We start from the raw sequence: 27,626 nt of genomic DNA on the forward strand, positions 1-27,626 counted from the left end.
TACATGTCTTCTTTTTCACATCAGCCCACATCAGCTTTAACCTGCATGCAGGATGTCACACAGACCTTATAGTGGAATATTCTGGTTTTCTCACATTTATGTTGTGTAACATAAATCTTTTATCTATCTATCTATCTATCTATCTATCTATCTATCTATCTATCTATCTATCTATCTATCTATCTATCTATCTATCTATCTATCTATCTATCTATCTATCTATCTATCTATCTATCTATCTATCTATCTATCTATCTATCTATCTTCTTTTTGTTCTACTGAATAAAACTTTGTTTTGGAAACACGCAGCTTCTTTGTAATGACCATGCATCAGGGTGGCTAAATGACCAAATTCTTTTCCCTTCATGGTAATTTTACATTAAACCAAACATCCAGAGGTATAATGATAAAAGGAAAATATTATGTTAGCTTCTGTGTAATACTCACCATTCAAGTTTGCAAAATTAAGAAGTACGTGTTTTTTCTTTTTTTTTTACAAACCATGGTAATGAAGCAAACCTTGTAACCATGCATGTATTAAACTTTTGCAGCCACATTTACAAGCCTTATTGGGTGTTTTAATGAATCAGAAAAACAACATATAAATCCTGATTACAGCACTGGTCATGAATACCAGTCTGCAGTGGTATTTTACAGATGTTGGTCATATTTAAGGTCATGGTAATATGAACACAGCCTTTGTGTTTGACTAGATTAGAAGCCTTGGCAGCATCTCCTTGCTGATCTCTTTACACATCCTGAGGATCCCTGATAACAAGAGTGGTCTGATTCAGGATGCTGCAGCATACTCTGGGATGCTGAGGAAATTCCTCTCACCTATGTTCCTCATTCCTTCTTCTCAGCTTGGAGATGGAAAGTCACAACCAAAGTCATCCACATGCTCACAAGACCCTGCAGGCTGCCATGTTTGCAGCATGTGAGCACGTAGCAGAAGGTGCCTGCAGAGTAGATAGGATACTCCAAAAGATTCATTCTATGCTGCGTGATGTTCAGCGTGGATGAGAATGATTGAGCTCAGCTACAGCACTTCATTTGGAGGATACTCTGCTGTGGTAAACTGTGGCTGCTTGGTTTGCTGTCTTCCTACTGATGGTGTTCTCAGCATCCAAAACTGTTGCAAGGCAGTTGAATGGGTCAGCCAAAGATGAGGCTATGGTCCTTTTATTTTCTATTTCCACACTCCAGTTCTGCTAATATTCAGTGAGAATTAAAAAACAACATGTTGATAAATATTTCAAACCACTGATGTTCAATAATAAACCACTGACACCCTCACAAATTGTTTTCGTTTAACTCTTAACATGGAAAAGTAGAAAATAAAGACCATTACAAGCACCATATGTCACTTAAGTCTATAAAGTTTAACACATTGAAAGCACAACTGCATTGTTTCTCATTTAATTTAATTTCATTTCATTTTTTTATTTGCAGTGCAGGTTCATTTTTAGAACTAAAAACATGATGTAAAGATGCCGGATTAGAGCGAGGAATGCTCTAATAGTCCCAAGGTAGGCAGGAATAGATAAAACAATATAATACAAATAAACATATAACTCAATGTAGACAACACAAGAATGAATAATTATCGCAGGTTTGATGTTCCTATAACCATTTTTTTAGATTAGCCTTAAAGATGGAATGCGTGGAATGACTGATTACTAGATTATTCAGAATTTTCTTATTTATTTTATTTTATTATTATCATTATTATTTTATTATAATTTTATTCTATTTTATGTTTTACAGTAATTACAGAACAATTTTGACAACAACATGACTTGGACTTTGCGCGTGCAGTAGCACTACAAAGCAACAGAAAGGTTAATGATCGCCACTGACCAACCCACAAATCGGACTCCATCGCTAACTCATTTATTAAACTATCAATACTTTTTTACATGACAGCGGACCTTGTGTGTTCCACCGCTCTAACATAATGATGGGTAATGTAGTTTCTTCTGCTCCACCTCCGATGGTAAATTGGCAGGATAGACTACAGTACCCAAGGTTCCAAGCGTGAAATGAAAGTTGTGTTGACATCTGCCGGTAGTCAACTCGCATACACCTGACTCGTCTCTCACTATACTTCCACGCGACCCGTTGGCAGGTAAAATGTTAGCACACGTTAACACATTTTGGTACATTTGATACATTTGGATAGACTTTCTGTCCATCGTTTCTTCGCTGTGCTAAAGCTAATGCGGTTAAAAACGTTGCCGTCAGGCTAACTAGCTATGGTTAGCTAGCGACACAGACACTGAAATTATTTGTAGCATGTTTCATAATGTTTATTAGTGGTGGTGGGTGAAAACGTAATGTTTTATAAATGTAAACTTGACGGTCAGATAGTCCTGGCTTATGTTCCAGCCTTTAGCTTTGAAAGATGACGTTTGATAGTTAGAAACAGAACTTTATAACTTTAGTTACGCAGTATATTGCGTTTAAGATGTTAGAGATGACGGAGTTCACTTGGTCATAAACACATTTCCCTCAAAATTTACTTAAAGTTATCTCAGTTAGTCTACAACCAATTTAGCGCTACGTCTTAGCAGACCCAGATTAAGTTGAAGGATTGTTCTGGATGGAGAAGTTTTTTTAAGTTCAGTGTAAAGCCGATTTCTGCGCAACTAAACGGTGTTATTTGTTTGTGAATCCGGCCTTTCCCAGTCTCTGTAATTTTTGTTTAAATGCGCAGATTTTACAATGAGTTTTTTTTAATGATGTTTAAATTGTGTTAGTTGTAAAATTGATGACCAATTCACGTGAAACCATAATATCATAGAAGTGTATTATAATATTTTTATCTGTTGTGTTGTCCTGAAGGAGAACCATGTCTCCTCCAAGACTTACAGGTGCACTTCGTTCGTTCTCCAATGTCAGCAAGAAGGACGACCTTACTGATCAGCTCTATGATCTAAAGGTGAGGCCAGATGGTGAAAAACTGATACAGTACTACTAGAGTTTTTATATAAAGCAAGCCAGTATGCAGCATGGTACCTTGGCCTTGATCACTTTAAATGAGAAGAAATACAGGGATCGGTTGTCTGGTTAGATCCCTGTATGGAGTCAAATGAATGGCTCCTTACCAAGACTCTGCAGAGCTGAATGACGTGTACACGAGGGAATTCAGCCATTTGATTTAGGTGTGTTGGAGAAGGGATGCATCTACAAGTTGCAGGATAATAGCTCTCAAGGACCTGAATGGGGCACCCCAGCTCTACAACATTTTAGAGTCCTTTTAACCTTTTTAATGTTTTCATTCACACTTTTCATTTATTGGCATTAATATCTGATGGTAAGCCAGGACGGGGTCAGCCAGTGTCAACTTGGCTCGTTTAATTTTCAGTCTGGTCATGGAGCTCTGAATGCAGCTAGGGTTGATCGAGGTCATGAGAAAGTACAAATAAATGTAAACGTCACATGTGGGATTTAAAGACACGGACACTGCCGTGTGCACAAGCCCGTCCTGCCATGGACGAAGTTTGTCGTATGAAATAACCCAGCTAGCTGTTTGTTGCACATAAAAACACAGACATCCCCCTGCAGTTATGAAATGACCGAACCAATGTGAATTTTTGTTCTTCTTCTTGCAGCCTTAAGAACAAACTTCTCGCGGAGTATATAATAGGCTTAAACCATACATCCTTTCATGTCAGTCTCCCATAACAACAGAAAAAGTCACTAGGTTTTTCACTAGTGGCTGTTTTGAAATAGAGTTGTTAGAGACTAAGACTCGATAAATATAGCAACAAAGTGTGCATCAGTGTAGCGGAAAGTTTGAAACACAAACTGTGATTAAATTAGTACATTTTTTAAAGCATTCATTTTTTTGTAATTAATTAATCGTAATCAACGCGTTAAAGTCCCACTTTATGAAAATCTGTCTTTTTGCCTTCTTTGCTCCACCAACACAATTCCTTGGTTTCTGTCGTTAACAGTGGGTTGGGCCTGTTTTCCACAGACACACTCACGTGTGTGTGTGTGTGTGTGTGAGCGCGTGTGTGCGTGTATGTCTGTGTGTGTGTGTGTGTATGTGTCAGGATGAGCGGGACATAGGTGTGTAAGTAGGGAGGGATCACATGTACTTGGGCATGTATCTGGGTGGCGTGTGTAGGAAGGTGGGGGGAGTGGTGGATGGTGTCCTGGTTCCCGGGGTGTGCGGCTGAAACATTGGGGTGGGTGCTGGCCCACGCCGGGTGGCTGTCTGGGATGGTCTGGTCCTCCTGGGCATGGTCTCTTGGGGCTCGGGGCCCTTCCGTCCGTCCGTCCATCCATTAGTCTTTCTTTGGTTGAAATTTTTAATTAAACATGTTTTAAGTTTGCTGAATGATTCTCCTTCTTTCTATAATTCATCCATCAGAGCATCTTCCTCTTCTTGACAGTTGAAATGAAATCTGGAGCAATATTCAGAGTTTCACTTTTACCTGCCTCAGCTCTCATCAAATCCTCTCAGCAGAAAAAAGTGCTTCTGCAAGGAAAAGACGGCCTAAGTCACTCAGAGATTATCTCCTAGCTTGTGTTAAAATGCAGAGTTTAAGAAGACATGGAGGTGCTGATTGTAATGGAGTCAGTGTGTTAATTCTTCTCCTGACCTGTATAGACTTAATACCTCACTGCTCTAATGAGGGAGGCTATGAAAAAAGGAAAAACTGAGGCTGTTAACACCGGCTCGTATAAAACGAGCATGTCTGGCTCGTTAATTGTTGGGTTTTTATTCTGATTAGAAATGTAGGATCTACTTTATTTGGAACTTGATCTGAGGGTGTCCAGACGCTGGGGGTTGTGGCTGTGGGGTAGGGGTCTTTGTGGACTGGACTTTCTTTTTACTGATGCCATTAGGTCATTGGTGCACAAAATTGTGAAAGTAGGTGACATATGTCAAGTTTGAGTCCATGTGAATGCCAGGATGAAGGTTTTCCCAGCAGAATGGCGTTAATTCAGCTGTCAGTGGTTTTAATGTCCCGGCTGATGGTTTTATGAGTGAGCTGCTGTCATCCAGTGTGTTCAGGCATTCAGGAACACCTGCAGTTATTACAGCAGCAGCACTGTTTGCTTTGCTGGAACATAATTGCATTTCTTGCTCTGACTCATGGCAGGCGAAGCGTCTGAAGAGGCAGCAGCAGTTTGCCAGAGAGGGTCTGACGTGGCAGAAGATCGTCCATTTCTGCACCGAGCATCGGGACAAAGCTGAACAGCAAGCTGCCAGTCAAGAACTGAAGAGCCTCCTTCTGGCAGCCAAACAGATTGGTAATTAACTCCTCAGCCTCAAATCCATTGTCATATTTTTTCTAATCTATTTTTATGTGGTTGTGGGACACTGCTGAAAATAACAGAACTGTGTCGTCTGGTTGTCGGCTGCTCGTCTTCAAAGTCATTATGATGCAATTATAAACCAATGGAATATTATTATTGTGTTTATCCCACCAAAACCAGAATTAGACATCAACTTTAAAGGGATTCGAGTTGAAAGGGAAAACTTCTCTCTAGTTAATTTAGATGGTAAACAGTAAAACTTAAATCAGACAGAACAAACATGGAAGAAACCACATGATGAAACTGAGACATTTTACCATTTCATGAAAAATATGAGCTGAATCTGATGGCAGCAACACGTCTGGAAAAAGGTTGGAGAAGTAATTGGTACAAATTAGGGACAACAGAAACATGACATGACATGGGTATAAAAGAAGCATTTCAGAGAGGCAGAGACTCTCAGATGGAAAGAGAGAGGTTCACCAATCCGAGACAAAGTAAAATAGTGAAACAAGAAAATGTTCCTCACATACAATTGTTAAGAATTTGAAGATCCCACCATCTACAATGTATAATATCACCAAAAGATTCAGAGAAACAGAAGGAATCTCTGTATGCATGGGACAAAGCTAAATTCTTTCAACATCTGATTGTTTATGTTCTACTAGGAATAAAATATGGTTTGATGAGATTTGGAAATCATTGGATTCTGTTTTTATTTAAATTTTATACAGAAATCTTACTTTTTTGGAAATTGAGGTTGTGAAATGTTTTAGTATTTTATAGTAAAGGACTTGATTAATGACGTAAAAAATGGCGCGCTGTTTGGCGGCTGCTGCCTCAGTCTGCCTGATCCTGTTTGGACGGGTTTGTACTGGAACTGAATGATTAAAATAAAAAATAAAAGGTATTTTGTGTCACATCTTCATTTCAGGCCGCCTTGTTATTAGCTGTCGTGGCCGATTAAACAGCTAAGTTTTCAAAACAAAGCTGATAAGTTATTTCATTTGTTGTCAGATTATATTTTTTTCAGATGCTAACAAAATCCTAACAAATATTTTATTTCCTTCTGTCAGCTTTGTAAACAATCCCATATTGGTCGAGCAATACTGACAATTCTGAACATTTTAGTCTATGTCCATTACCCCTAGAATTGTGCAAAACCTAAATATCACAATAAAAAACTGGTAATGGAAACACCTACATTCCATGTGTCAATATAGAGGTATGTCGCAAAAGTGTAACAAACACTTTTTTCTTTTTACTTTTTTGATTATCTTAGTTTTATTTTAAGGGATGTTTCTAAAATCCTATTTTTAATCATCTACAGACGTCCAGGACATTGTGCAAATTTCATTGAGGAATTTTCTGAATTATTGTCCGTTATCTCGACTGATTTTAAACATTTTATCTGAACTAGGGATTTTAACATCCACATAGATAACATGATGGATGGGAATATGAAGGAAGTTCCTTCTATTCTGGACATGTTTGGTTTGTGGCAACATGTAAAAGAACCGACCAACATTCGAGGTTCAAAGGGTGTTGATATTTCTTCTGTTGTGGTCACTGACTCGGCCTTGTCTGACCAGTTTTGTATTTTGTTTGATTTACTGATCACTCAGAATGTCCAACCAACCTGCTCCTCGGTTAGGAAGAGGTACATTAATGAAAGAACAAGTGCTAAGTTTATTGAAGGCATAGCTATGTTACCAACAACCAGTGCAGAGTCAGTTGATGGACTCCTGGATCATTTCAATCTGAAAATCTTGAATGTAATGGATGCTGTTGCACCGATAAGAATCAAGAGCAACTTGAGCAAACAGAAAACACCATGGAGAAACACCACTGTGGTTACCAGCCTAAAAAGAGAAAGCAGGAAAACTGAGTGAAAATGCGGAAAAATAAACTTCAAATTTACTATGAGCTGTACAAACAAAGCCTGCGTAACTATAACAATGAGCTGTGCAAGGCCAGAGAGCTGCATTTATCTGAAATGATTAATAGGAACGTCAATGATTCTCTCACTGTGTTTGTTATGATTAAAAAACTTACAAATCCTTTTAAACAGATAAGCCCAGAGCTCCTTTCCACTGAGAAATTAAACAAATTTGCCAACATTTTTAGCCAAAAAAAATAAAACAATTAGGCAAAATATTAATTCCACACATTCAAACAAGAAAATTAGTCTGTGTCTAAAACCCAGAAATAATTCTGATGTCATGTCGCAATTTAAAATGGTGAATTTAAAAGTCCTACAAGAAACAGTTTGGCATTTGAAATCAACAACATGCACACTGGACATGATACCATCCGACTTTTTAAAAACAGTTTTTACCTCAGTAGAAAGTGATCTCCTACTGATAGTTAACAGCTCGCTGGCATCAGGCATTTTTCCCAAGTCACTAAAGATAGTTGCTATTAAGCCACTCCTAAAGAAAAGGACTCTAGACGCCTCTATAATGAACAACTATAGACCTGTCTCTAACCTCTCTTTTATTTCCAAGATTATTGAGAAAGTTGTATTTCACCAGCTTAATGACTTTTTAAATGAAAGTGGAAATCTTGATAAATTTCAGTCCGGCTTCCGACCTCATCACAGCCCTGAAACAGCTCTGGTCAAAGTGTTAAATGACATTAGGTTGAATACTGGTTCTGGTCTAGTATCTGTCCTGGTTCTGTTGGATCTCAGTGCTGCGTTTGATACTGTAGATCACAGAATCCTGTTGCACAGGCTGGAAAACTGGCTTGGACTTTCTGGAGCGGTCCTCAACTGGTTCAGGTCCTATTTAGAAGGCCGGAGTTATTTTGTTACGATCGGCAGCTATGAATCCGAACGAGTGGCCATGATTTGTGGAGTCCCCCAGGGGTCAGTCCTTGGACCTCTTCTGTTCAACTTGTATATGCTCCCTTTGGGTCAAATATTACAGAACTATAGCATTAATTATCAAAGTTATGCAGATAATACACAACTTTATGTGTCTCTGTCACCAGATGACTGCAGTCCAATAGACTTAATGTGTCAGTGTCTGGAGCAAATAAACACCTGGATGAGGGAGAATTTCCTACAATTAAATGAAGACAAAACTGAGATTATTCTGTTTGGTAGCAAAGAGAAGAGGGTCAGCATTGGCAAACACCTGTAGACTTGGGCTCTTAAAATCACTGACTTTGAGCAGCCACATCAAAGCTTCACTAAGAACTTTTTACCAGCTCAGAAACAACAGAATTAAAAGTTTAGTCTCCCAGTAAGACCAGGAAAAACTTGTTCATGAATCCATCTCCAGTAGACTGGATTACTGTAATGGTATTTTAACAGGACTTCCTAAAAAGAGCATTAAACATCTGCAGCTCATCCAGAACGCTGCTGCTAGAGTTTTAACCAGGACTAAGAGATCTGAACACATCACACCAGTTTTAAAATCTTTACACTGGCTTCCAGTCAGTCACAGAATAGATTTTAAAACCCTCTGATCGTTTACATCCCAGAACGGTTTAGTCCCAGAATACACCTGTTATATGTTCAGAGAATATAAACCTAGCAGAGCTCTTAGATCCAAAGACTCTGGTCAACTAGTCCAGACCAGGGTCCAGACTAAACATGGAGAAGCAGCATTTAGCTGTTATGCTGCAAACAAGTGGAACAAACTGCCAGTGGTCCTTGCTCTGTGTCGCTGCCTTCTACGTTTTCTTAAAATCTGTAATTCTTTTGTTTTATGTAAAGCACTTTAAACTTTAAACTGCCCTGCCTTGTGAAAAACTGTAATGAAAATGCAGCTACAGATCAACCACAAACTCAACTTTACAGTGCTCATGATATTTCTGACTTGATAAATGATGACTCATGGAAAAGTTTTTTTTTATTCTGAAGTCTTCTTATTGTTGAGTGTAAATCATGTAAATGTGTTTGCTGTGTTCAACAGTTGGTGATGAACATGGTCAGGAGGCCACTGAAAGCGCTGCTGTCTTTCTGTTCGAGACCTTCCACAACAAAGACCAAGTGGGCACAGAGGAGACCCGGGCCATCAAACAGATGTTCGGGCCCTTTCCGTCCTCTGCAGCCGAATCCTGCTGCTCCTCTGTGGCTCGGCTGGTGGCTCTGCTCGACGACTCCAGAGTCGAAGACTTCATCCAGACCCAGAGCTCTCGTCACAACCCTCAACGGGGTTTTTCTTTTGGACGCAACATTGCCTTCTCATATGATTGCTACACTCTAGACCCTCTGGAGGACCTGCCTGGTTCTGGTCTCCATGATGAGAGAGAAAGATTAGACTTCATCAACTTCCTCAACAACCAGCAAAGTGGGAAGAAGGTTGCTGAAGAAGACGTGCTCAGTTCTGGAAGACCTGCGAGCTCCACAGATGGATCCATCCTTCGATGTGAAGTGGAAAAATATCTGGAAAGGGGCAACATGATTTCGTCCAACCCTGAGGAGCTGTGCACATCCCTGTTTGAGATGCTGGCCTCACACCGGAGCGACGATGAACTGCAGAACGAGGTCAGTGAAAACAAAAGAAAACAAAAACACAAAAAAACAGCAGAAATTCATTGAGCACTGGGCGATATGCCCGATCTACTCAGTGTATCCAGAGAAAATGTCTATATTGTGAGAGTCAACTAAAAACTGACACAGCAGTGTTTAAAGCATCTTCATGTGATTTTCTTCGTAGTTTAGCGTCTCTCGCTTACAGCAGATATACAGCTCACTCCCCAGCCATCCAGAAAACTCTGTGCGTTGTTGTGTATGCAGGGGTAAGCAGGAAACCCCTCCAGCTCTTATTATTAAGTAAGAGCTGATCCTAAACCAGATATTTTAGTCTGTTTTACAGGTGGTTGATGCAAGAATTTCCAACATGAGCGCTCTGTCTGCAGGTGGGAGTGTAACTCACCTGTGTATGCATGCAGCACGGCATGTACAGACATGACGTGACGTAATTACATGTTAACATGAGAATAAGTTAAATAAAAACAAGCCAGTTTAGTTTTTATAATAAAAGGACAAAATACAAACCTGCTCTAGATGAAAGGGGACCTCGCCCCGAACCCGTTAGGATGATTACTAAACCCAGCCGTGGATTTCGTCCAGGGAAATATGGACCTTACATATAACCTGTGATCCGACCTGCACGTTGGCACATTGTAATTGTAAATACATCCCGTCCCTCCCTTCATTGCACTACTTTACTTAATTCGTTCGTATATTTAAAGTGATGGTGTTTAGTCGTTGTTTTAATTTACAATAACAATAGTAATAATATCATGCGGTCCTAGATCTGATCTGTATCCGATCTAGGACCACATATTAAAATGACCTGGGTCGGATTTAAAAAAAATCAGATTTGCTCCGTTCAGACTGTCATTAAAAAATCTGATATGAGTCACATATGGGCAAAAACATCGAATTGAGCTGCAGTGTGAACAGAGCCTTAAATAACTTATGTTGTGATCTGGTCCCATATTAAAATAACCTAAGTAATAAAATAAGATAAAATTTTAATTTAAATAATTGAATGAAAAAATATATTGGATGTTCTTTGAGTAATTATAGAAGATAAAATAAAGTTGATCTTCTAGGGTTGGTGGGAGTTGGGGCATCCTTGTAATATAATTAACGCTGGGTTTTATTTAAAGTTTGTGAGCAGGTTCCCGGTTCAAAATTAAATGTTTGAAAGAGAAAAATCACAATAAAGATAAATTTAGATAAGCTTCTTAAATCCTGCTGGTGTCTTTATGCATGAAAATGTTGAGTTTTAGGCCAAATGGTCCAAAGTCAGTGTTGCATAGAAAATACCAAGGAAGGAATAAGAAATTAATAAATACACCTATGAGTAAAAAAAAATAAATAAAATAGAAATTTTTAAAATGTAAAATAAAATCTAGAGGAATAATACATGGATATGAAGTAGGAGCATGAAAACAAACTTAAATGGACACAGTTGAAAAATTCCTTTATTTACATTTTATATAAAAAGTAATGTTGCATTTAGTGACATTGATTTACTGATTTATTTTTGAGCTTTGTTTATAGACGTTTTTGTATTTATTTTATTTTACACAGTTTCAGTCTACAATAAATATGCTTATTTACGTTTAAACTTTTCGGGTGCTTATAAGACTTGACTTTACTTGGTTTATTACAGACAGAATTAAACCCTGGCAATCTGTGTGATATGTTCCCTCTGGGACATAAAACCAGCATTTTGTTAAATGAAAATGAAAAACTTGGTCTTAATTATTTCTCCACCAGCAGAAGACGTTGCACTGCGAACAGCATGAAATAAATACTCAATAAGGAAAGTTTATTATGTCAGACAAGAGTGAGCAGAACATGACCTGCCAGCTTTCTTGCAGACTGGTTATATCATTCAGTCTTGTTTGGTTTGTCTGTTTGTTATCAGTTACAAAAGCCTCCATGAATTGACTTATTTTCATTTAAAAAACACACTTTGTTTTTTTTTTTGTTAAAACAAGGTATGATCTCTTTAAATATCACTATAGCTTGAAAATATACATACATGTTTTAGTATTTCCATGCAGAAGCAACTCCATTGCTCCATTACAGTAGTCTCAGACTCTCACTGGCTAAATAATTTGTCTAGAAAGTCAACTACTACATGTAGTATATTGCAGATTTTCTTGTATGGTCACATTCCCTGGGCAGCCATCCCCAGCTAGACTTTACATGTTATTTATTATTTTTGAAGTGGATGTTTTTGCTGTGCAAAGAACGACTCCTGGATGTTGCAGGATGATCTTTGTTGCCTACGGTTATATAAAGAATCCATCCATCCATCCATTTTTATCTGGAGTCGGGTCACGGGGGCAGTTACCTAAGCTGGGAAACCCAGACTTCCCTCTCCCCGGCCACATTCACCAACTCATCCGGAGGGATCCCGAGGCGTTCCCAGGCCAACCGAGAGATGTAGTCCGTCCAGCGCGTCCTAGGTCTTCCCCGGGGCCTCTTTCCGGTGGGACATGCCACCCTGCGGAGAAAACTCATTTCGGCCACTTGTACTCGCGATCTTGTTCTTTCGGTCACTACCCACAGCTCATGACCATAGGTGAGGGTAGGAACATAGATCGACCGGTAAATCGAGAGCTTTGCCTTTTGGCTCAGCTCCCTCTTCACCAAGACAGACCGATGCAGAGTCTGCATCACTGCAGATGCAGCACCGATCTGATTATATAAAGAAAATGCAGTAAATTTTCGTTTACAAACACTACATCAGGGGTCTCCAACCTGTGACTCTGGAACCGTAAATGGCTCTCTGGACCTTCCACAGTGCCTCTAAATACATGGCAAAAAATCGATCTTTCTTGTCATTAGGTTGGGAACCAGGGACTTTTTTTTTTTTTTTACTTTACATAATTTTCCACAAATATCTACATCCCTTAGAAGAAACCCTGTTTATCCTCTTTTTTATAAAGGTTTTATGTTTTTCTTTATTTTAAAACCTAAAAATGGAAAATAAAATGTGTTTCTTCAGAAAAAACACATTTCTTATGGTGGCTCTTCATTAAAAATATATATTAAGTTGCCTTTTTGAAAAGTCTCGTAACATTTGTGTCTCTAAAGGAGTTTTATTTAGCTGGCTGGGGGAAAAATGGCTCTTTGGATTGGAAAGGCTGCAGACCCCTGCACTAAACACATAAACAGATTTAGCAGCAGTTTTCTCTTTAAACAGCAACAGTTAAAATATTTCTTCATATATATTTATAAAATCAAATATTTATGAGGAAGAAGGATGAAATGTTCAGGATTTACTAACTAAAAGGTAAGCGGCTGGGTAGCTCAGTGAGTAAGTCATTAGACTTTCATGTAGGGGACCTGGGTTCACATCACAGCCCGGTCAAACAACGCCTGCGTGAGGTGCTGGGGAACCAGAGCACCCTGGCGAGAAGTGGGCTACTGGAACAAGATGGAAAAGGACGAGAGGCGAGAACAAGGCTCTTTTGGAATGTTACTACTCCAGGAAACCTTAGTCAGCCAAACAACTAGTAGCTCAACATTCCAACATCCACAGACGGCAACTGCTATCACAGCTTGAGATTGACGAGGTACAACACAAATGCTACGGCAAGGGGGAGCCAGGACGCCAGGTCAGGGGGGAGTTAATAGCAACTCCCCATCCAGAGATTGGGTATGAGGCCCCAATAAGCACAATCATGCTGAGCGAGGCAGCGACTGACCCAAGAGATGAAGGCCGGACAATCCTGATCCAGAAGGATCCCCTGAAGGGAACAGTTCCATCCAACTATCGGCCAATAACCTGTCTCCCCACCACATGAAAGCTCATGTCAGGCATCATAGAGGCTAAGATAAGTGGGCACATGGATCAATACATGAGCACAGCACAGAAGGGCATTGGTAAAAATACCAGAGGAGCAAAACACCAGCTGCTGGTAGATAGAACAGTCGCTTGGGACTGCAGAACCAGGAATACCAATCTGTGCACTGCCTGGATTGATTACAAGAAAGCCTATGACTCAATGCCACACACATGGATCATGGAATGCTTGGAGATGTATAACATCAACAGGACTCTAAGAGCCTGCATTGCAAACTCAGTGCTTTAGAGGAAGACCACCCTTGAGGCCAACTGCAAGCCAGTTGCACAAGTGTCAATCAAATGTGGCATATACCAAGGAGATGCCCTGTCCCCTGTGCCGTTCTGCAAAGGTCTGAACCCCCTCAGCCAAATAATCACCAAGACTGGCCATGGATACCGACTCCGGAATGGGTCCTCCATCAGTCACCTCCTCTACATGGATGACATCAAGCTGTAGACCGAGACATTGACTCACTGATCCACACCACCAGGATCTACAGCAATGACATCCGAATGTCATTTGGACTTGAGAAGTGTGGGTGGATGGTGACAAAGAGAGGGAAGATAGTCCATAAGACGGCAGAGTAGCAGACATTGAGGACAGCTACTAGTACCTTGGAATCCCACAAGCAAATGGCAACCTCGAACAGGCCACAAGAAAAGCAGCCACAGCCAAATACCTCCAACGAGTAAGGCAAGTCCTAAGGAGTCAGCTCAATGCCAAGAACAAGGTCCGGGCAATTAAAGCTATGATCAGATCAGATACCCTGCGGGAATAATAAGCTGGCCAAAGGAAGAGATTCAGACCACAGATGTGAAAACACGAAAGCTCCTGACCATGCATGGAGGGTTCCACCCCAAATCCAGCACCCTCAGACTGTACACTAAGGAAGGAGGCAGAGGACTAGTGAGTGTCAGAACCACTATCCAGGATGAAAATCCAACATCCTTGAATACATCAGGAAGATGGACAAAGTGCTCAGTGAATGTCTCCGGCAGTGGAAAACAGATCATGTGGTGATGGAGGAACCATCATGGGAGGAAAAGCCCCTCCATGGGATGTACCACCGACAGATAACTGAAGTGGCTGATATCGAGAAATTCTACCAATGGCTAGAAAGGGCTGGACTGAAAGACAGCACAGAGGCACTGATCATAGCTGCAAAGGAGCAGGCCTTGAGCACCAGAGCAATAGAGGCCCAGACCTACCATACAAGAGAAGACCCCAGGTGTAGACTGTGCAAAGAGGCCCCTGAGACAATCCAGCACATAACTGCAGGGTGTAAGATGCTGGCAGGGAAAGCTTACAAGGAGCGTCATAACCAAGTGGCTGGTATAGTGTACAGGAACATCTGTGCGGAGTACAGACTGGAAGCCCCGAGATCAAGGTGGGAAACACTTCCGAAGGTGGTAGAGAATAACCGAGCTAGGATCCTGTGGGACTTCCAGATCCAGACCGACAAAATGGTAATGTCAAACCAGCCGGACATTGTGGTTATGGACAAACAGCAGAGGAAAGCCGTTGTGGTTGACATCCCAACACCAAGCGATTGCAACATCAGGAAAAAGGAACATGAGAAACTGGAGAAATACCAAGGCCTGAAAGAAGAACTTGAGAAGGCCTGGAAAGTGAAGGCAACAGTGGTGCCCGTGGTCATCGGAGCACTCGGGGCAGTAACCCCCAAAATGGAAGAGTTGCTACAGCAGATTCCAGGACAAACCTCAGACATCTCAGTCCAGAAGAGTGCAGTCCTAGGAACAGCCAAGATACTGCGCAGAACCCTCAAGCTCCCAGGCCTCTGGTAGAGGACCCGAGCTTGGATGGATGAGAGACCGTCCACAGAGGGCGAGGAGACAATTTTTTATTTATTTTTTTATAATATAGGCCCTGTTTACACCACAATGCTGACACAGTAAAATGGCAAAGTTTTGTTGTGTTCTGGCCTCTTTTTTTGACAACGGCCTTCAGGTGAGTTCCATCAGTGTAAACTGGAAGTGGAATGTTTTGGCAACGATGATGTATTTCACGTCATCTTGCACTTGTGCACTCAAACCCCACTTAACCTGCGAAACGCACAACAACGACGGACCGGCGTGTTTGTACCCCTACATCTTTATAATTTGTTTGGTCTGTTAAAGCATAACCTGTTTCTGGTAGAGTAATTATACAGTCAGCAAATGCTGTACACACCTGGGTGTGTCACTGCAAAGTCGCATTGCCCACTAGAGATCTGTCATGCGAACTACATAGTTTCTGGTCCTCTTTGTGTTTTTATTCCATCGTGTAAATGCATTTTTTTGTAAAACGCAACAGAAAAATAAATGCTTTTTCTGTGGAAACAGTGTTGTGTAAACAGTACCTTATAAAGTTTCAACTCTTTAAAAAGACCCTGCAGAAAAACTCTCATAGGTGGACTTTGTCAGTATTGGATCCATTTGGACTAAAAAATAAGAAGTCGGCCCCTGATAATGGTATTCTTGTCATATTTATTTGAACCTTCCTTGATGGTACATTCAGTACATTGCAGCTCCTATCGATTTGATAACCTTGACCTTCCAGTAGCAGGCCTCTTGGATTTGACCCTCATGGCGGTTTCATCAAGTTGTAACTGCTGGTCCAAATCATCCGTAGCCTTTAACTTCAGACAGTTAATCCATTTCTAAACACCTACACAGCTTTGCTTTCCAAAAAACATCTTTTGGAAATATCAATAACTTAACATGCAAACATACAAGAAGAGAGAAAATTAGCATTTTTCAGTCAGGTCTCTTTAAAAAACAAAACAAAAAAAAAAAAAACAAAAAAAAAAAACTAAAACAAAAAAGAAAATGGGTCTGAAAAAGTCTAAAAAAAGTTTCTCTGTCTGGTTTAGGGATGTACTGATACCATTCTTTTCTGCTTGATACCTGGGGTTTAGGTATCTGCTGATAGCGAGTACCAGTCCAATACCTGTGTTATTTTATTAGGTCTAATAAATTTCTAATTTAAATAAATTATATTTATCATAGACTTTGATGCATGGTATTGTTACCTTTCATTCAATGGCCTATCATAGGTTTAACTATAAAACATGAAATTTATATATCAGATTAATCACAGCAAATTAAAATTAATCATGATTAATCACCATTCGTGTCTATGCCTGAAATTTGCCCTTTTTACTGTACTGTAAAGAAAAAGAACCAATGCTTACAAATATTAAATGCTAACTAACCTCTACTTGGGGTTTTCTTCACTTTTCTACATTACAATATCATGTTAGTTGTAATAACAAATTCAATATTTCATAAATTCTAGACCTTGTAAAAAGATCTCATTTGTGCCCCTCTTTTCCTGGCCATTACCCCTGCCTGGCCCCCCATCAAAATTTTTCTACACCCGCCCCTGCATATCTGAAGAATAAATTATTTTTACCAACTGTCACTTTGTTAGTTAGTCCTGCTCTGATTTATATCTCAGAGCCTGTTCATAATTTCTGTAATTACATTCATGGCCTGTAAATGATCAGACCCGTGTCTCCAACATCTGCCAATGATTTGAAACGAAGACATCACCTTGCTTTGTTTTTGCACTACCTCTCCTCACACAGCGAGGATGGATCAGTCTGTCTCTGAAGCTGCTCTCCAGAGCAGACAGGGCGTCCTGCAGGGGTGGGACTCATGGTCCAGCATGGAGGTCAGCTTTACCAGGACCCTTTTGTCACCCAGCTCCTGCACTGAGTCCAAAGACCAGCCCAGGACAGAGCTGGACTTCCTGTCCAGCTTCTTCCTCTCGCTCTCTGTGATGCTGCTGCTTCAGCAGAACTCACCGTACAGGATGGTTGATGCCACCACAGAGTCATAGAAGGTCCTCAGGAGTCCCCCTTCACTCCAAAAGACCACTGTGTCCTCAGAAGATAGGCCTGACACCCGTCCACAAAGTTCTGTGTCAGTCCTCTGTAGTCCATGTCCTCCGTGATCAGTCAGACAATCACAGAGTCCTCTGAGAACTTCTGCAGAATGCAGCAGTCTGTGTGGTCTCTGAAGTCTGCAGTGTAGAGGCTGAAGAGAAACGGGGCCAAGACCGTCCCCTTTTGAGAAATCAAAACACATGATTCTCACAGTGCTGCCAGGCTTCTCCAGGTGAGCCAGAGCACGGTGTAGCAGGAAGATAACCACGTCTCTCACACTCTGATGCCCGGCTGGTCGGCGAACTGCAGTGGATCCATGGAGGGTCCCACCATGGAGCGGAGGTTTCTTCATCAGATGGTACGTGAAAGCCACCGGCCTGTAGCTGTTAAGTTATTTGTTGTGAGGATGTCTTGGGCACTGGGATCACACAGGAGGTCTTCCAGAACTGTGGTACCACCTTCAGCTTGAGGCTCAGGTTGAAGACCTGCTCCATAAGTCCACACAGTTCATCTGCACAGAACTTTAGGAGCCTGGAGCTGATGCTGTCAGGTCCAGCAGCTTTTTTTGCCTTGATCCTCCTCAGCCACCCCCCAGCTCCTGAGTCCAAGGAGATGTGGAGTGCTTTGATGGCAGAATGACCTCCATCCACACAGTGATGCTGAAGCAGTCCCTCACAGCCTTCTTGCTCTCAGCTATCCACCACCTCACTGTACATGGGACCATTGACTGTCTGTGTACAACAGGTTTATACACAGGCTGGAGATGTATAATATGGTGATCAGCTCTCCCAGGAGGAAGGAGGGGGATTTACAATATGCCTTCTTGGTGCTAGCATAAAACAAGTCCAGTATTTTATTGTCTCTGGTGGGACACGTGACATACTGTCTGTATTTTGGCAGAAAAGATGATGGAGAGGTGGGATTGAAGTCCCCAGAGATGAGGAAGAGGGCCTGTGTCTGAGGCTCTGTCTTTATTAGTAGAAGGTGGCACGTATCCTGCAATCATACTAACACGTGTGAACTCCCGTGGCAGAAAATATGGCTTCATGCTAACCGCCAACAGTTCAATGTCTCTGTTGCACAATTGCTCTTTGACAGTGCAGGGCCCCAGTTTACACCATCTCACATCCACAACACAGATAGTCCTTTAATATGACATGAGTAATAACTTTGCTCAATACAATTAAATAATAAAAGAATTAAATACAAATGTTACTACTTAAATTAGCAGTTAGCTTAGCCTTTAGATTCCTGTTATTTTTAGTGCTTTATGTGGTTTTTAGTGGTTTTTGAAAAAAATGTGCATCAGTTACACAGATTTTCACATTTATGTGTTCAGTTTGACAGCACTAGTTATTTCACACCCGTATCGGTTTTGCAGTATCTGCGCACTTTTATGAATTCCAAGTATGAGTACACGCACATGGTATCGGACCAATACCCAGTACTGGCATCACTGAATGTTTAGTAGTTTTAGGTCTACAGTTGTTTAAGTGATTCATTAAAAAATATAATTAAAAAATTGACGTTTGATGATTTTAGAGCGTTTCTTTGGTGTATAAACACAAATTTGAGGAGGGCACGAGGGTTAAAAGTTGGTGTTTGTACATACAGGTGGAGATTTATTGTATTTAGACATCACCATCATGTCTTTGTATTTATTTAGTGTAATATTTGGTTGTTGTTATGGACCAACTTTCTTTTTTTTCTTTCACTGTTTACATGTTGTTGATGCATGATTTTTTTGTTGTTGTACATACACGTAATCATCTTTAATAATAGGCTTTTTGCTGCCTTTTCTAGTTTCCTTTTACCTGTAGCTATCGTTTTCTTCTCTGCCTGTTGTGGAGCCCAGGGTATGCACCAAAAAGAAATTGCAAGATGCTGTGAGAAATGTGGTAGATGTACTATTAAGGTGTCTGTATGTCTACATGGTTGGAGTAGCATAAAGATACTTCACCTGGCTTCATTCACTTAATACTAATTACTCCTACTATGACTGTATTTGGGCTAAGATAATCAGAAAATGCAGTTCACATAGCATTGTCTGAAATTTGCTGTGCATGTACAACTGCAACTCCAAAGAAGACATGACTGTGGATTAAAGGAGCATTAGAGAGGCAGAGTCTCTCAGATGGAAAGCTGGACAGAGACAAACTGGAAAAAATGTTCCTCAAGATGAAAGTGTGAAGACTTTAAGATCTACACCATCTACAGTGTTTCATCAGAAGATTCAGAGAATCGGGAGGCATCTCTGTGCGCGTGGTATCCTCATTTCCTAGATGTTTGCAGACAGTTGTTAAAAGAAGAAGGGATGCTACATGATGGTAAGAATCATCCTGGAACTACTTTTTACAGAGATGTTGCTAATGTGTGTACATCTAGTGTGAAGAGAAGATTAGGGTCAGTTTGCTGATTTTTGGCCTTTGCTGTTGTTCTTGGAACCTCCAGCAGTTATTTATCATCCTTAACATTTGTTTACACCATGATATTGTTGAATCATCAATTTTGATTGGGTGCAGAATGTCCATTTAGTGATGGATAACTCCTGTCAATATTTCCATTATTAGGAACCCCATATTACCCCTCATCATCAATTAATGCACCGTCTGCAGCCAATCAGAATCGATTACCTGTCCAGACTCTGCTGTACTTCCTGATAATACACTACTTCTAAATAGTTTTACTCAAGCTTCTTCTAGATTCACAGTTAGTGTGCTAGATCAACCTGATTCATAGCATCTGCTCAATGGGCTCCTTAACAACAGGAGAAACCTGAAGGCTTGTGTAGAAAAGTGAGTGTATTCCAACAGTGTATCATGCTTTAAATACCACATGATGGCAGCTGCAAGAGGACCGTTGTGAATTTTAAACTGTTGGTGTAAAACAGATGTGCTAAAGCATGACGAAGCAGGGAGATGGTGATGATTATTCAACACAAGTTACATCCTCTGAGTCTGTGGGACCCCTCCTGCTTACTGAGGGTTAGCATACTACAACCAGCGATGGCAAATGTTTTAAACCTTTAATCCCTGTGCATATTTTAAGAAAAGCCTCCTTAAGGACACATCCAAAGTAAATATCTCCCCAATAATTGGGTTCATCTCCATGTTCTTGGTGTCTAGGGACATCTAGGAACATCAGAGAATGGATTTCCAGTGTCAACAGTATGCCTGTTACTATGCCTGAGTCAATTACAATAAAACAGAGGGGAAATGGATAGAGATAGATATGTACTTGATCAATCCTGAGAAGAAAGATGAAGCCATGAGAAAGAAACGTAAAATGATGAAATACAGAAAATGTAAACACAAAAAATAACAGTGATGAATACAGTTCCTGGAAAAATACAAGAAACCTCTTTAAATTATACTTAAATCAGCCTCTCTGAGTTTTACCACAAATATTACATTCCTACCACAGCCTGTCATTCGGCTTTATGAGGACAACAGAGCTGCACTGTGGCAGAGGGTGGAAGCAAACCAGCTCTGAAAGAGATGACTCCCTGAAATAATGGCCCAAGTCATTCTTTTACAAAAAGGATTTCTTTGCCTAACCATCTTATTGTGATGCAGGCCACCTCTGATAATGTCACCAACATCCTCACATGAACAGTTCATAATGTGATCAGTTCATGTGTCAATTACTTTAGAAATAAACTACTTAACTGTGGTAAACAGTAGAGATGCTTTTACTAAAGCAGCATCCATTTCATCAGATGTTCAGCTCACCTCATTTAAAGTAGTTTCCTGGTCTGAAAAAACACTGATGTGGTTTTAACTGAAGTAGCAGCCAGTAAACTAAAGACTGTTTTGTGGCACATTTCTTTTTACATGCACGTGTTGTTGATGACAAGATGTGCTGCAGAAACATTTTGGGAGCCACTGATCTAACAAACGAAAAACTTCTTATGTTAGTTGGAAAAAATGAGTAAAATGTAAATGAATAGACTTAACTTTCATTTTCTCTGGAAAGTCGCCATGTTATGAGCAGAATAAATCCCTTCAAAGTGTCTGTAATGAAGGAATAATGCACTCTGCAGATGTTTCAAGTTGTCCATTAATTCCTGATAATAGACGCCTCCCTTACTTAAGAATCAGGAAAGCCTTCTATTAGTCCGTCCATTAGTGTTTCTACCCGCTCTCTTTCTTAGATTCTCCTAGGCTTTTATCTTTTCAGTTGAAAGGTGGCCTTTCTCCCTCTCTCTCTTTCTTTCTCTGTCTTTTCCTCTCTTTTCTATCCAGTGACCACAGAGTCTGGATTGTACAGCTTCAGCTGGTTACAGTTGGCTCCAATGTTCCTCACGTAGATGACATTTGGGAGCGAGCTCTCCCGCTGACATCTTTAGATGTGAGCGAGTGGGAGTACACCTGCCTGCTCTCCATGCATTTACCTCTGTGTGACTCCAAAGTCAACTGCAAAGTTTAAAGGCTTTGCACTCAGCACCATTAAAGCTAACAATAGAAAGCACTCGGTCCTTATTATTTCTCTTCCCTAACCCTGGACTGCTGACATTTAGTGGAGAGACATTTATTTACAGACAGCTGTTGATCATGACGACGGCTTCATGCTGGAGAGTCACTGATGGAGCAGGCTTTTCTTTGTTAGGAACCATTTCTATGTTGTTAAAACAAATCTTACATCAGAAGAAATATCTAATCAGCCAATCTCATGGCTCCAACTTTTCATCTCAGGCAGAAAAGAAATGTTCAAAACCATATTTATAATGTAGTTTCCAGAAATAAGCCTCCCAAGTCCAGGTGGAGGTCCTGGAGCCTTTTCCATCAGTTTTCTCTGAACGTTATATGAGGGATTTATTTATTCTTTACAGCGCAGAGGGGGTGTAGTTAGAATGAGACTTCTTAGTTTATTTGTTTTTTATATTATTTTATGTTTGTATTAAAATATAGAAATAATTGATTGTTTCTCTGGTAATAATCGTACCAGGAACATCTAGAATGGTGACATCCTTGGTTGGAACCAGAGATTATTGGACTTCCTGTTGTCTTTCTATCATCTCCAACCAGTCTGCCCATTCTCCTCTGACCTCTGACATCACCTAGACACCCTGGTTCAGACATCTGCCGCTTACTGGATATTTTCTCTTCTTCAAACCATTCTCTGGAAACCCTGGAGATGGTTGTGTGTGAAAATCCTAGTAAATACTCAGACCAACAACCATGCCACCTTCAAAGTCTCTTAAATCCTCTTTCTTCCTCATTCTGATGCTCAGTTTGAACTTTAGCAAGCTGCTTCACCATGTCTACATGACTAGATGTGTTGAGATGCTTCCATGTGATTGGCTGATTAGATATTTAAGTTAACAGGAAGTTAAACAGGTGGAGCTGATGGATTATATCATGGCTATTATGTTCAGTAATTCATTAAAAGTGTCACAAGTTTATATTTCTTGATGAGTTACTCTCAGGAAGAAAGTCACATCACTGCCTAGAGGGGACTTTATTCCAATATTGCTTTAATTTCTTCATATACCGGTGGAAAAATTGAGAAGGTGAGGCTGAATAGAAGTGTAGTAGAGGACACAGATATTTGCTCTCCTGACCTGTAGCCTTGCAGATGTGAAGTTATTAGAGTGGATGCTTGCCTGTAGGACAGCGCCTGCTCAGAATCCATCCAAACGAGATGGTCTGCTTCTCTGTCCCTGCAGGATTCACACCTAATCAGACAACTCCAAGGCCAGAATCCATGAAAGTTCATAAAAAAGGGAGGGAAAAAAAAGGAAACCTTTCCTCACCTCCCCATCTACTCCCAGCATACACTACCTTCAGCTCTAATAAAACGCACAGGGCCAGATAAAAGTTTTGGAGATATTAAAGGGACCACAGAACAAAAACAGAAAGAAAATGAGTAACCTGACATCAAAGTTTCCCACGGTGCTGACTATTTCCCTCCCAAGGGAGGGTGGACTAAAAGAGCAAATATGCCTCAGCTCTGAAAGCAGTCCTTAAAGAAAACAGCTTTGTTTTTCAGGTTGTCCTTCACCTCCACGGTCTTGTTAAAAAGCACAGACCATCATCACTTCTACTTTAATCTCAGTTATGCTGATGATTATTTGTGCAGCTTTTTATCTGATATGTATTTAATTTGGTGCTGCTGCTCTGTGCAGGATTTGTTGTTGTTTTTCTGTTGGTCGCTAAGTGCCAGGTGGCCATGTTTGGGAGGCTAAGCGGCGGAGCATATTCTGTACCAGGCGGATGGTAATTACCAGGTGTTCAGCCTTGGCAGTAGCAGTGTGGGGGTGTGGTGGTGGTGGTGGTGAGCCACAGCATGTGTAGACATGTTTTGATGTGTGTGTGTATGGCAACTGATTGTAATCCTCCTTCTCTTCCTACCTCCATCCAGCTGTTTGAACTGCTGGGCCCAGAGGGACTGGAGATGATATTCACCCTCCTGCAGCACAGAGCGGCCATCGTGGACTCTCTTCTTTCTGCCCCAAATGACAGGACCGGCTACCCATCAGGTGAGACAACACATGGTTCATCTCCACAGAGACACAAGCTTCACTTCTTCTGACTTCTGAGCTCCTGTACCTGTACCTATGGTTGCTGCCTTGCTACCAAGCTGCTGGAAGTGGTGTATTCTTGCAGTGTGACACCTGACACATGTTCCTTTCTTCATGTTATTGTTGAACCACTTTCTGATGTTTATAGTACAAAGGTATCAGTCTGCTACTACTTCACTGAAGCTAGCCAATAACTGAGTATCATATACCGCCATAATGTAAAAAGCAAACACACACAAAATGCAAATAACTGGAGAGGTAAGTTCATCTCACAGCCAAAAAATCACACACGGGAACTGATTATTATTGTTTTGATAATTTTGCACCATTATAATAGAATAGTTTACTAATTATAAATTAAATTTATATCTAAAATGATCTAAATTACAATAAAAATGCTAGTTCCTGGATAGGAGGGCGTGGAGTGGGCGGGCCATCAGGTCTGGCCTCCTGGGGTCCCCCATAGCACCAGTTATCAGAAGCATGGACATCTGAATGGATTTCTCCTGGTTGCTTCTGAATCAGTAATTCTGGGCTCATCATTTTAAAATATTTCCATGACCACAAGAAAGAAGCGCATCAGATGTTGTTCTTGGCATTCATCCTTCACATCTCAAGTGCCTGGGAGATTACCTCCTATCCACTCTGCTCTGGCTTTTACAGATAAGACCTGCTGTAATGGTATGCATGATCAAGAGTGTATGATGAGTCACATCATCCTAAGACCACCCACATGGGATTGACCTAATTTGACAAATTCAGGCAAATTAATAGGAACGGTGCTAATGGAAGGTTATTTCCATCTTCTGCAAATCCACCGTGTCTTTTAATTAATGGAAAAAAAATCCATAAATGTTCTCCTTCAGTTTGGTGAAAACAGACTGCAGAGAGTGCTGGTGATTTCAGCTGGGTTTCAACAGTGAAATATTAAATATATGTATGTTGTTCACATGTTACACGGCTGTTTTGTGTGATGCATCATCTGACACCTCTGCCGCATTGCCGACATAGAAAGTACTGGTACATGCAATATGGAGATGAAAATACCAGCGTGGGTGCAGAGCAGTTTACTAAAAATGGGCAGGAAAATGTGTGAGTGTAATTTAACCAGGAACTTTAAAATGTAATTGGTTATCTCCTCCTGAAAGAAAACCACATTACTTTCAGTGAAAACCAGTGGCTAGCAGCCCAGTTCATCTTGGAATGAGTGAAGTAGTCCTAGGAATCAGTAATGTATTTATGGTAATTAGTAAAGTACTTCTTGGGATGAGTAAAGTACTCCTAGGAATTAGTAATGTTGTGCCAGGAATGAGTAAAGCAAACCTAAGAAATAGTAACGTAGTCATAGGAATTAGTAAAGTAATCCTGGGAATGTGTAAAGTAGCCCTTAGGATGAGTAAACTAGTGCTAGGAATTACTAAAGTAGTTCAGGAATGAGTAAAGTAGTCCTAGCAAATGAGTAGTAGTATCCCTAGTTTATAGAAAATAAACTGGACAGCACAGATCAGGCCAGATCTTTAACTGAATTTGATTTCATGTTGCCAAACGTACGTTCCAAAAGATTTAGAGTGCATTCACACCAAACCTTCTGATACAAATCTTAGTTCATTTGCTTGGAAAGTCTGGTTTCTTTGTGGAGGTTTTAATGTGCAGCTGAACTCTGATGAGGATCAAAGAAGCAAAGTCTTGTCCACTTACAAATTTAGGTCTCAGTTCACTTCAGGTGAACCTAATACAGGGTGTGCATTACAGTGCAGGGCATTGTGGGTGAACACAACCAAAGTCCATGTGTATGCCAGACGATGGGCTGCTTGGATGGGAGAAATATCTTTTGGTCAGATGTGGGAGAACGCGGTAAAAGTTCTGATAGAAATATGATCCGCAGACTGATAGGATCTAATCAAGCGCCAACCTTCGCCAGTAAAATGTGAAGCCTCTGCGAAAGTGCAAATAATTGCAGTTCACCCCTCATCCGCTAGGGGCTCCAAAACAGAGCAAATCCCCATAGACTCCCATGTTAAAAAGACCAACTTCACAGCAGAAATAAACATGTTTAACACATGGTACAAAAATTCATTTTAGGATCAATATGTCAACTTTACTTTCATGACAACGTTGAGGGGGAATAATTTTTTTCTAACTCATCCGTTTTGATGTTATCTAATCTTGAAATTCAGCATTATTAGGGGCGTGTCCTTTTGATTGACAGGTATCCAATATCTGCGGCAAAAAGTGAGAGTACAGCACAAACGTGGTTTTTAGCCGGCTAACAGTGCCCCTTAGCTTTAGCCCACCTACCTCCGTTAGCTGGTTAGCTACCATTGCTCGGGGTTAGCTTGGTTAGTTCTTAGCTACAGGCAGTTCGGAGTGTGATGGGTGTCAATCATCCACCCCCACTTTTACAGTCTCCCTCTCAGCGCCACCTCTTTGCCCATTTTTGGATTTTCCGGGAATGACGACACGCTGCCAAGATGGCGACAGTGGGAACCGCCCAATGAGTTTCAGTTCAGCTCTTCAGAAACCCACGGGTGAGACATCACGGAGGCTCCGTCCAGCTTTTATATACAGTTTATGGATCTGATGCAGCTCCATGTTTCCCTCTGATGGGGTGGAAACAGAAGTTGTCCTGAGCCAGTTTTCCTCTCTGTTTGATGTCCTGCCCTTGTCCTTTAGTAGATCTTGATGGTAAGAACTGCATAGTTATTTAAAAGGTCTGGGCTGTTTGAGAAAGTGCAGTGTGAAAGCAAACTCGGGCTGGCTGAACGTTGTAAATCCTACTTGTTCCGAGTCCCTGTCGACTCTGGTGGACTCTACTGGACTCTACTGGTGTGAGATAGCCCTTCTTATGAACCAGCAGGGCTTGAAATTCACAGCGGGACTTCGAGAATCATGCAAAATATAATTAATTCTCGCAAACCTAGCTCTTATAATGTGGGAAATTCCCTCATACAGTCACAGCGGTGTGATCATAATGTGCAGTGAAGGTTTGCATCTGAGCCATAAAACTAGAAGGAAGAAGAGGACTTCCCCCACAGATTAGTGATCCCTCCTGCCCTCTAAGCTCTGAGTTCCCTCTGCTGTTGCAGTGTCCCTTCTGCTGGTAAACCAAACGTTGTTGTAGATTTCCAGCCGGTAAGATGGTCCATTTATGGACGGCTGGTTTAAATGCAAATCTAACCTGACATTTTCTGAAGGGAATCAGAAGAAAAGATCAGCGCTAGTAGCGGTTCAGGTGTCAGTGATGTCATAGCGCCGGTGACGTTGCTAAACAGCCCAAACAATGGTTTCTGGCTCAGAATATATTCGTGGCTTGAACATAACAGTGTAGACATAAACCACAGAATTTAATGTACAGGGTGTGCAGAATTATTAGGCAAGTTGTATTTTTGAGGATTAATTTTACTATAGAACAACAACTATGTTCTCAATGAACACAAAAGACTCATATATATCAAAGCTGAATATTTTTGGAAGTTGGAGTGGGGCTTTTTTAGTTTTAGTATCTTAGGACGATATCTGTGTGTGCAGGTGACTATTACTGTGCATAATTATTAGGCAACTTAACAAAAACCAAATATATATCCATTTCACTTATTTATTTTCACCAGG

General features: G+C 40.7%; 1 protein-coding gene across 3 annotated transcripts in view; it reads left to right on the forward strand.

Annotated features, from left to right (window-relative positions):
• Window positions 1-2,033: 2,033 nt before the first annotated feature.
• ascc3 (activating signal cointegrator 1 complex subunit 3) overlaps window positions 2,034-27,626 on the forward strand; it is a 193,878-nt gene continuing 168,285 nt past the window's right edge. The window contains exons 1-5 of one of the 3 annotated variants that reach the window (XM_041987327.1): window positions 2,034-2,133; window positions 2,838-2,941; window positions 5,118-5,268; window positions 9,198-9,772; window positions 23,858-23,975. In XM_041987327.1, coding sequence (XP_041843261.1) covers window positions 2,852-2,941; window positions 5,118-5,268; window positions 9,198-9,772; window positions 23,858-23,975 — 934 coding nt within the window. In that variant the 5' untranslated portion in view covers window positions 2,034-2,133; window positions 2,838-2,851. Of the gene's footprint in view, window positions 2,134-2,193; window positions 2,696-2,837; window positions 2,942-5,117; window positions 5,269-9,197; window positions 9,773-23,857; window positions 23,976-27,626 lie in introns of those variants that run through there. The other 2 variants (XM_041987328.1, XM_041987330.1) reach the window with 2 other exon arrangements.

The sequence above is a fragment of the Melanotaenia boesemani genome, chromosome 6, assembly GCF_017639745.1.
Source record: "Melanotaenia boesemani isolate fMelBoe1 chromosome 6, fMelBoe1.pri, whole genome shotgun sequence".
Lineage (NCBI taxonomy): Eukaryota > Metazoa > Chordata > Actinopteri > Atheriniformes > Melanotaeniidae > Melanotaenia > Melanotaenia boesemani.